General features: G+C 39.9%; 1 protein-coding gene across 1 annotated transcript; it reads right to left on the bottom strand.

Annotated features, from left to right (window-relative positions):
- Positions 1 to 343: 343 nt before the first annotated feature.
- On the bottom strand, positions 344 to 2942 carry LOC109099022 (mediator of RNA polymerase II transcription subunit 26-like). Its single transcript, XM_019112586.2, has 3 exons — positions 2808 to 2942; positions 2126 to 2200; positions 344 to 1613 (listed from the first exon to the last, which is right to left on the bottom strand). The coding sequence occupies exons 1-3, from the start codon at positions 2877 to 2879 to the stop codon at positions 351 to 353; spliced, it is 1410 nt and encodes a 469-aa protein (XP_018968131.1). The 5' UTR covers positions 2880 to 2942; the 3' UTR covers positions 344 to 350.
- Between the last annotated feature and the right edge of the window lie 7326 nt (positions 2943 to 10268).

Genomic DNA, 10268 nt, shown 5'->3' with positions numbered 1-10268 from the left:
ACGGTGATATGAAGAGACACAGAGGAGACCGCTGAGAAAGGAATTATTGAATAAAGTCGTTATTTTTGTTTTCTTTGCTTACAAAAGTGTTCCTGTCGCTTCATATAACCCAGATTGCACGTCTGATGGCAGATGAAGTATTCTGACGACGACTTTCGTACCTTTTATGGACTGTTATTTACTTGGTAGTCTATGGGACAGTCACAGGCCTCCTGGTTTTCATCCAAAATATCTTAAATTGTGTAACGAAAAAGAACTAAGCTAACAATGACAAAAAATGACATTTATTTAAGTGAATAATAACAAAATAAATAATTATACTTTATATAAACCAACTAAGAAACATGCCTCTAAAAACTCTGTCTGTAATCTATGCCAACATAAGGCAAAATCTTAAGTTTACTCCCATCCCCATATGGATCCAGGGTGATGGACTGAGTCCAGTCATACCAGATATTCTGGTTATCATAACAGCCATTCACACCATGCCATCGCTGACTGCGTATCCTGACGAGGTCTTGCTCCGTGACCTCTCGGCTGACCCCTGGAAGGTCTGTCACAGGGAACTCAGGTATGAACCCATGAGTTTTTCTGCATTCATTGGAATTTTTTATCTGTTGCTTGATGTTCTCACCCACAGAAAAACTCATCCCTGACTTTTCTGAAATCAGTAAGCTATTCTGAATCATCCTACTTTGTGACATCTCTCTAGTGTTTTTCTGTTGGAATGATCGAAGGCTGTTTTCCAGATGCTCACTGTCCTGGATTTCACTTCCTGTTGATCTCTGGCAATCTTCTGTAAATGTTTTGCTTGATATAGGTTTGATTTGTTGAGTATGAGGGTCGTATGCTAGTTTGCCCGCTTGCAGTTGTGCCGTTTTGTTACTGTCCTCTCCATCGAGTTTGACAGTGTGACTGTTATGCTGTTTCTTCCTCATCTTATCCTCAAAACCCCTTATGTTTGTGTCTGTCACTGTGCTGGAGACCTCATCGAGATTACTGTTTAGTGTAGCAGGTTTGAGTATGTTGAGGAGGTCTGAAGGCTGTTGCAGCTTTATGTATGAATCCTGGATGGATGAATTAGATAGATCAGAAGTAATAGAAGTGGATCGTGCTGGTTCCTTGGCCACCAAAAAGTGCTTTTCGTTGCTGTGACTGGCAGAGGCGGCGTTTCTTTCAGACTCGTGCTGGTCTTTGATAATGGTATTTTGGGAATGATGATTGGACAGAGATGTTCTCCAGCTTGTGGTATGTTGTAAATGCTCGATGGACGAGGAATATGGTTTGATTGCACGGACAGGTATTTTACTCTTTCTAAAATTGTTTGGATATTTAATGGTTTTATCTGGTACAGAACCAGATATTTCAGCCCTCTCACTCATGGTACTGTGAAAAAGAGTTCTGCTGTTATTTTCAGTAAGGGTTTGTGTTGACCCAGGAATGCATTCAGCAGAAGTCGAATCGTCTGCAAAACTTGAGAGCTCTTTGGCTGCGACTTCGTTTACTTCAACCAGCCTCTGCCAACGTCGTATAAGATTTTTTAAACGTTTAACAAGATCTTCATCTGTGCTCCTTTTTCTCACATCATTGATCAACTTTCCAAGCCTGGTTTCCTGGAATACAACAAAACAAAATCATTTCTTTTTTTTTTAAAGAAATGAATGCATTAAACCAGGGTTATTCAAATCTTGCCCTGGAGGGCCAATGTGGTGCAGAGTTTGGCTCCAACGCTGATCAAAGTCACCTGCCTGTGATTTTCTAATGATCCCAAAAACATTGATTAGCATCCTCAGGTGTGTTTGACTAGGGTTGGAGCCAATATCTGCACCGCATTGGCCCTCCAGGGCAAGGTTTGAATAACCCTGCATTAAACAGTAGCTGCCCAGTGTGTGTGTGTGTATGGATGTATTTTTGTTTTCATACTATGGAAGTCAATGGGGATCAGTAACTGTTACAACACTCTTCCAAGTTTCTTCTTTTGCGTTCAGCAGAAGAAAGAAACTCATACAGGTTTGGAACAACTTAAGGGTAAATTATGCTTTTTTTGGATGAACCATCCTTTTAATTCACATTTTCAGTGTGACACTGATAAATTTAATTTAAATATAGTGAGTTAGTATCTTACCACTAGAGCCTCTTTAGTCATGGGGTATTTTTCCAGGCAGCATATCACATCCAATACAGCCATCGTGTTCTGTATCTGCTGACAGGTAGAAATGAAGCTCATGTCACTTCCATGCTTTCATAATATTCTCAGTGCGCTAAAAAACCTAAAACGGTTAATGCTTAACGAGTCACTTCCTGTCTCTTTTTCTGAGGCTGGTCATACTCATGAAAGTAGATGGGTCTCATGTATTTGAATCTGCTCTCACATGTGCACCTGTGGCAGTTGACTCTTTCAGATCAACAGTTGTGCTTGCAAATGCAAATGTGACATGCTTGCATACTCATTCCAATAAAAATCTGTAAAAAAAAAAGTCCCCAGGGAGTTGCGTAATAAAAATGAACCTCGTCACTGTGAGACTGAGCAAAGCAGCAGATTAAACAGACTAATTAAGGCATGAAAAATTCTTGACTATGGGATACATATTACATAGACATTGGCAAAATGAACATTAATATAAAAAACTGATCAAGAATACATAATAATACAGTCAAAAAAGGTTGAAAAACTCAAAATATTCTCCACACAAAGCAAGCACATACAGATACTGTACAGATACTGCTAATGATGCACACACAGCATGGGTACAAAACCATAAAAGACTGTAGTTATTACTTTGGTCTATAACTCCGCTTTTACTCACACTATTTTGACCATTGATGGCCCGAAGGAGCTGCTCTTTGAGTTGATGAGGTCTTGATGAAGCTCTTTTCATTGTCGTTGAAAAACATACACTGAAAGATTCGCTGCATCAGGAACACATACAAAACTCTTCAAACATGCACTCTTCTTTCATATGAAACCACTTTACTGCCAGCCCCATATGAGCTCAGCTATCCGTGTCCATGCATGCAGGCAAATGAACAAATTGTCTCTAAAAAGGTCCTACAGGTGCAGTACTGTTTTCACATAGGCTTACTGAGTTAGCAATTACAACCACATTCGAATCCAAGAAACTATGCTTCAGCAGTTTTTAGAGTTATACACATACCACTTTTATGAGCTCACATTTAATGACAGACTACACAGAATAATTTTATAACTTCATTTTTCACATATACATATTATATCTCCATAGTCTTTGTATCTGTTTCAACAAATTCAAATGTTTTACTGTGCAGTTGGGACAAATAACACAACATTCAACAACTAAAATTCCACTATCTTTGTAAATCAGTTATCTTTGAAATTTGTGCACATTTATAAACACTTATACCATGGTCTGTCTGAGTACTCGATTCTGATGGGCTGGCTGGTATGCATTAAAACTGTAGAATGCACAGGTAGTACCAAGTCATTACACATACACACTTTCGAATGCTTTTGTGTGTTCCTGTGTGAGCGTTTGGTAAAGAATCTAAAGCGGTATCAGATTTAGGATGGTTTTAGTGGGAAGCTCCAGTGCTTGTTCAGGCATTTTGAAAGCTTCAGCAGATGTTAAAATACCAGTCTATCATCAGTAGTCTACTCTGCAGATCATCATACTGCTATTACTATTAGTAAAATATGTTGACTTTAGCCATCTTTGTTGGAGTCACTTGATCTATAAAAGAAACTGGATTGCTCATGAGTCATGACCATAGACTGTATAGAAACATGGACGTGGTGTCCATGATGTCACCTGTAGTTTTCTGAAGAGCATTCATTTTTGAAGCTCAAAGTGACCCAATCAATCAAAAACCATCTTATAAGCGCGTCACTCCCGGATAATCGAAAATGGGTAAAAACGCGGGAGCTGGTTGCTGAAGCTACACCCACCTAGATCAAACGGCAGTGTCAGCAGCGGCAATCCACCTATCACTCAAGTGGCCACGCCCTTAATCATGCAGAACTTTAAGGCTTAAAAAAAACTTAAACGGATCACTTTTTTCAAGTAACTAGTAAAGTAACGCATTACTTTTACGAGTTACTTTTTCAAAGAACACCAGTTACTTTGTTTTCCCAATTATTGACTGACAAGTCTCCTGTCCCCATATTGGGAGAAATTGGAAGTACAGAGGCGTTGTGTGCGCTGTGTGAACATGATGTAGTTCTAGACTAAATGTGAGGTAAGACTTGGGATGTAAAGAATGTTTCTGTGTTCTCTTCTGTTTCAGGTCACTTTGACGATATGTCAACATATCAGAAGGTGTTGCCTCCAGTACCACTGTGCTGTCCAGTGGAGAGCAGTTTCCACTGGTTTTGATGGCGTCTTTCTACCATTCATTTGAATGCTGACTTAAACTGCTTTGCTGTGGGATTGTTGTTACATCCATTAGCGGTGTGAATGGCAGCAAAAAACATCTCAAGGTGGTCTTGGCTAAATTTTTAGGTCAGCAAGTACTGTAACTGTAATGTTGGTTGTCCCACATATGTGTCATTGTAATTGTTTGAAACTCTTTATTGCCACCAGGAAGCCGAGAAAGGCTGTTTTCTTACCCGTTGCCACAAGGGGTCGTCCATTAATACATGGCTCCTTCGATGTAATTGTAAGCTTCCATTAAGAAGGCCATGCTGGTTCTCTCACAAGCTTGTCTTAGTGGACTTTTAAGCTGCAGGTGACACTCACAGATGCTGAGAGCATCTGGCGCTAATGATCAGCGCAGCAAGGTTTACCTTCATTTTTTGACTTTGCTAATCTATATGAGCTGATCTAAGTTTATTGCCTAGATGTAGCACTTCATCTTTTTGCAGACTGTGTAAACATTTGATATTTTCCCATTTTATGCTGTTTCCACAGGGATCTGCAATAATGCCACAGGACCCCAAGGTGTTGCGTACCAGCTGTAGCAAATGGCAGACATCCAAGATGACGTGAATCTTATGATGGCTATTTGATGGATCTGGGAAACGGGTTGAGTGTTGCAAGTTCTCTTCCCATCTCACTCGATGTGCTTCATAATGGCCATTTCATCAATCATTAGAGCACAGAGTGTCTCCTGTCCCTTGGCCTGTGCTGCAGAAGCTTCAATTTGGAGAGAGGCTAGTACTTCACTGAATCCGGGATCTCCTCCATTGCTGCTGTACCATCTCTTTATCATAGATGGGTGAGGTAACCCTCAATGGTCTCTCTGACATAATTATAGGCCTTGGTTGAATAAAATTGCAGAGTAAGTGCAAATTATTTAAGGGGCAGATGGTATTTTGAAAAAAAAAGAAAATCTCAAGAGCAGAGCAGAACTGGTGGTGTTAATCCGAATAGTCAATCCAGCAGTGATTTTATAAACCACAGGCCAAGTCACACACAGTTGGATCATGTTCAATAAGACCGAAAGAGCTTTGAAAAGTTGTGTACATTTGAATTGATACGCTATTGCACTAATAAAAGGAAACATGACAGCGCTGATAGATCTAGTGTTAATGCTCTTGGACCTGACATACATCATCATCAGTCCTTCGGCTGCGTCTCAAGTCAGTGGACTATACATAGACGACAGGTGCTGGAGCAGCGCGTGCAGACAAAGTCCCATTAAGGCAAGTCATGTCTTTGAAACACCTCTCGGGCATCCAAGTGCAGCTCCTATCTCTTTGAATAGGGAAGCATCAAATTATCCAAAACTCCAAGTTTAAAATTAAATTTCATATTTGAAATCACCAATGAAATCTGTCAACAACTGTCTCATAAATGTTGTCTCTTTTGCTCAAATAGCATTAAAAACGCTTATTTTTTCAGGCTAGAGCATACAGTGTGCATGCGCAGTACTGAGCTCATGTCTCAGAACGCTGACTGTTTCTATAGCAACCGGGCAGTGAAGCGCTAGTCATGGCGCGTTCCAGGCAACCCGTAACCCGTGTTTTTCCAACCTTCTACCCGTGAAAGTGCACTGGAACATCAGTCAAACCCATGACTTCCCACCCGTGAACTCTACTACTGTACTAGATCGACGTACTCCCAGTTTCAAGCTCTGACGTCACCTAGCCGTGAGTTGTGGTTTGAAGTCGTGACTTACGGGCTCAAAAACCTGCCTGGAACGCAACATCAGCCTCAGACGTCACGCCCACGGACCGTTGGCTAAACATCTGATGCAATGGACACAAAAGTGGAAACACTTCAGGAGTGTCGAAGTCGTCATTGGATTGGTTGAATTCTACAGGATTTCCGCGAGATGTGTGTGTCACACGACATTTCCACGCACCGAAACGTGATGATGAATGAAACAAACTGTGATTGGTTGTTTGACATGTCGGTCAAACGGCCTCATGGGCGGGCCTTGGCCAAGTTCGCTCAGTAGACGACGTATGTCACGTGATAATGTCAACAAGGCGGATGCAGTACGTTCGAATTTCATTCATACTACATAGAACGTACTTTTTTAACGGTCGAGTAGTACGTTCAAATTCAAATGTAGTACCCAGTAAGCAGTATGCGATTTCGGACACACCCCTTCAGTCTGAAGGTCTGGCTACACGAGACTAGTGAAGCGCTGACTGATTAGCTGACCGATTAGCTCCTTAACGCGGGGCTTCGTTCGATATAGCCGCCATATTGAGCGTTGCATTTTTCCCCATTCACAACTATACGAGTGCCACGTCTTTGGTTCATATCAGAGGCGCACAGTAAATGAAGATGAAACAAACCCACTAAGTTATATTTTTCTGTTACCACTATATGCTTAACCCTGACTTAAAATTAACTTGTTACTTTGGTCAGAGCGACATTTCTACATAGAAAGGAAACTCCTGGTTTCCCGCTCAAAATTACCACGTTGTGGGGGCATGTCATGTGTGCAATACAAGCTACAAATCAATACGACGTTTTTTCCTGCAAGACTTAAAACATACCAGTAAAAAAGTACCCTACATGACTGTGCGTGATGTTTCCGTGCGACTGAAAGTTAAGGAGATAATGCAGAGTAAAGTTGGAGTAAAAAAAGTACAGTGACTGTAATCTGCTTGATTAAAAACGTTCACGATAATGGCGTATTGTGCATATGACCGTAAATTACACATTCTGAACAGGACATTATGGAGCAGATTATCAAGTCAGCTCAGAGCTCTGATTAAGTGTTATTATATAAACCATTTCTAATATATCACGATGCTTGCTGAGGCATTTGAACACACCTTTATCCAGAGTATCACACCTCAGTTGCATAACTCACACCACGCTGTGTTTAGGACATGAATTATAAATTGTGTAACCTTTTGAGAAGTGGTGTACTGTTTTTTAAGCAATCAGACTAATGAATTTCACCTGGCTGACAATAAAACCGCCAACATGTTCTATAGACTAACTACACTGAAGAAGGGACCCTAACCTGCAGCTTGCATTAATGTTTTAACACTAGGCAGCATGCAGCACATTTTACCTCCTACAACAAACACCAAAAGTCACAATCAGCTCAAATCCTGTCAAAACATAGCATAAACCAGCTCCTGTTACTCAGTGATGCAGTTCATTCAGAACTTAGATTACTACAGCAGCAGTGACTGAACATGTCGTCATCTACACATAGGCCTACTGTTTTCCTGCTTTGACAGATGACAAAAGCCTTTCCGCCACAGATGGAAGCCAGGAATCACGGACATATTGCATTCGGTCTGTTCAGCACTGCTTGTGTAGAGGTAAGCTGAAAGGCTGTGGAACTGTTGTGTCTGCAACCCAACTACTGATAAGCCTTCAGTGACATTAAAAGCTTGTTGATTGAATGCTTGTGCTGTGTTTCTGTTGTAGGACTATTGTGTGAGTAAATTTGGAGCTGTAGGTTGCCATGAATCTCTGACTCATAGTTTATTAAATAGAAGTAAATAAAAATTTAAATTTAAGAAAAAAAAAACCAACAACCAATAATAATATTTAAAAAATCAAAAGCTATTAAAACCTTACCAAAATAACTGGAAAATTAACTAAAATAAAACATAAAAATTAAAGCTAATTCCATACCGAAATATTAATAGACACTATAGTACTATTTCAATAATACAAAAATGACAAAAATAGCGTGCCAAACCTTACGCAATGTGCTTTCACATTTGAGTTTGGTGCTTTTCATCCTTCTTGGAGCCAGTGATTGAATGCTTTCTAAATGAACTGTATGAACATTTTTCAAAACATCCTCATGTTGTTCTTTCTAATGAGAAATACACACAAAACAAAAGATGAGAACATAATGACAGTGTGTTTATATTTGAGTGCTGATCCTTTAAAACACAATGAATGTCTGTCCTGATGTTATGCAACAGAAGCCCCTGAATCTCCTGATGTTCAGTTTAGTGTGTCTCCAGTCGCACGGAGGAACTCCAAGGTCTGATTCCACTGCTGGATCCTCTGTACTGTGTCCAGGAGTCAATGAAGGCCATTCTGGCTAGCAGCAAATGATCTGCATCCCCCGTCTAATGCACTTTGCTTTCCTGTCAAGGCAAAGTTCAGTTTGCTTGCACCTGATTAAAAGCGTACACAAAACTCAAACACACGCATTAAATGTTCTATATTGTCTTTTCTTTAGGTTGCTCCCCTGGGAAGCTAATGTTGCAACATATCGTTTTATGGGAGGTGACAAGTGCTTGTATTCCTTCATTAAGACCAAACAACAGGTTGTTAAATGTCACGTAAAATCCTCGTAGCTATCCCACAGTACTCCACATACCATCCACATTTCAAAGTAGGAAACCAAGAGTATATTCAGTCAGAATGCAAAACATTTTTGTCTTCTATCTTTAGAAGTTCTTCAAAATTCATGCAGACCAAGAGAAAGAAATCAGAGGAAGATGTTTTATTTGTCTGTACTCATATTATATTGTAACGTTTGTTACATGCAATGAATCTTTACCTACAATAACATTCTGTAGTGCTAAACCAGGATTGTCTAATTATTGATGAATATAATTGTAATAACTGATTACTATTTCATAGCCTGATGCATTTGCGAATATATATATTATTTGATTACATTAAAATGTAACTTTAACCTCCTAAGACCCGAACATTGGTTTGACTTGCATTTTAGATTTCTTCTAGCTATTTGGGGTTAGGAGGAACCAATAAATATAATAACCAAGATATTATCTTTGAACATGAAGCACTTTTTGAAAAAAATGATGTCCACATATGTGGACACTCGGTCTGTATCCATAGAAAAAAATCAATACACCATTGTGTAACAAAGTGCAAATCTCTTTTATTTAAAGCCTGAGTACTGTGCCTGAACAGTTTTTATTGTTACTGTTGCATATATACGTTTCAACTTCTAAACATGGATATAGAAAAAACACCATTTATAAGAAAAACAAGCGGTCATATCACACAACAGCCCAAACTTTAACTACTCCAAACTAGGAATGTCCTTTTTATCTGTGGGAACAGTTGATCACACTTAACCACTGTGAAAAACTGTGTAACAGTTGCCTGCAGCTTGCAAGCACAAGAACACCTTGCATGTTACAAATTGATCAAGTGCTGCATTCTTCAGATAGACCACCTATGGAAGATGTGCATTAGCCCTTCTGCGGACTGAGATGTGGGGCACGTCCTTCACAGTGCGCTTTTTCTCTGGCTCTGAATGGTCTGTGTTGTTTTCCTGTTCTTAGAGGTCTGTACTGTCTTCCTGTTCATTGTTATGCTGGGCCAAGTATGTCTTAGCCAATTCCATTCGGAATTCAAGAAATTGCATGATGCCCTTTCTTGGTGTGCCACGTACTGTGTGATCTTGGTGGTACAGTAGCCAGCTGTTGGCTAAAGCAACATTTGTGAAGTGCATGAGCATCCGAAGCGTCCACTTTTTGGCAATGCTAAGGTCTGAACGATAAGCATAAGTTACACCACGGAGACGTTTACGTCCCCGGCTGGCCTTAGTGGACTGTGGAGTGGGATCTTCATCCCCACTACTCTCCTCCTCACTGCTGCTTGGCTCCTGTTGTGGAGGATGGTAATCAACATCCTCTACAGGGTTGTCAATGTCAGACAAGTCCTCTACCTCTGAGTTGTCCCCAGCAATTGACTCCAATACTATTTCCAGTGCCTTTGAAAGGAATATGCCCTGGAAATTATATCAGGAGAAAAATAAAATAAAATTCAATGTAAAGTTATTTATCACACATGCAACGTAAATTTGTACTGTTGTAAACTATTGTAAATTGATGTTTTCTAACAAATTCTTCCCAAACTAATTTTTTTGCTAAAGTTTTT

Source organism: Cyprinus carpio, chromosome B11, assembly GCF_018340385.1.
Source record: "Cyprinus carpio isolate SPL01 chromosome B11, ASM1834038v1, whole genome shotgun sequence".
Lineage (NCBI taxonomy): Eukaryota > Metazoa > Chordata > Actinopteri > Cypriniformes > Cyprinidae > Cyprinus > Cyprinus carpio.
Note: the sequence above shows the minus strand (reverse complement) of the source record. Positions and strands in the feature narration are given on the sequence as shown.

Bases quoted from the DNA above. Each gene is read 5' to 3' on its own strand.
- LOC109099022 (XM_019112586.2), bottom strand. From the start codon at position 2,879: ATGAAAAGAGCTTCATCAAGACCTCATCAACTCAAAGAGCAGCTCCTT. The intron at 2,201-2,807 runs GTGAGTAAAAGC...ACCTGTCAGCAG, and splicing joins CCATCAATGGTCAAAATAGT to ATACAGAACACGATGGCTGT. The intron at 1,614-2,125 runs GTAAGATACTAA...GTTGTATTCCAG, and splicing joins TGACTAAAGAGGCTCTAGTG to GAAACCAGGCTTGGAAAGTT.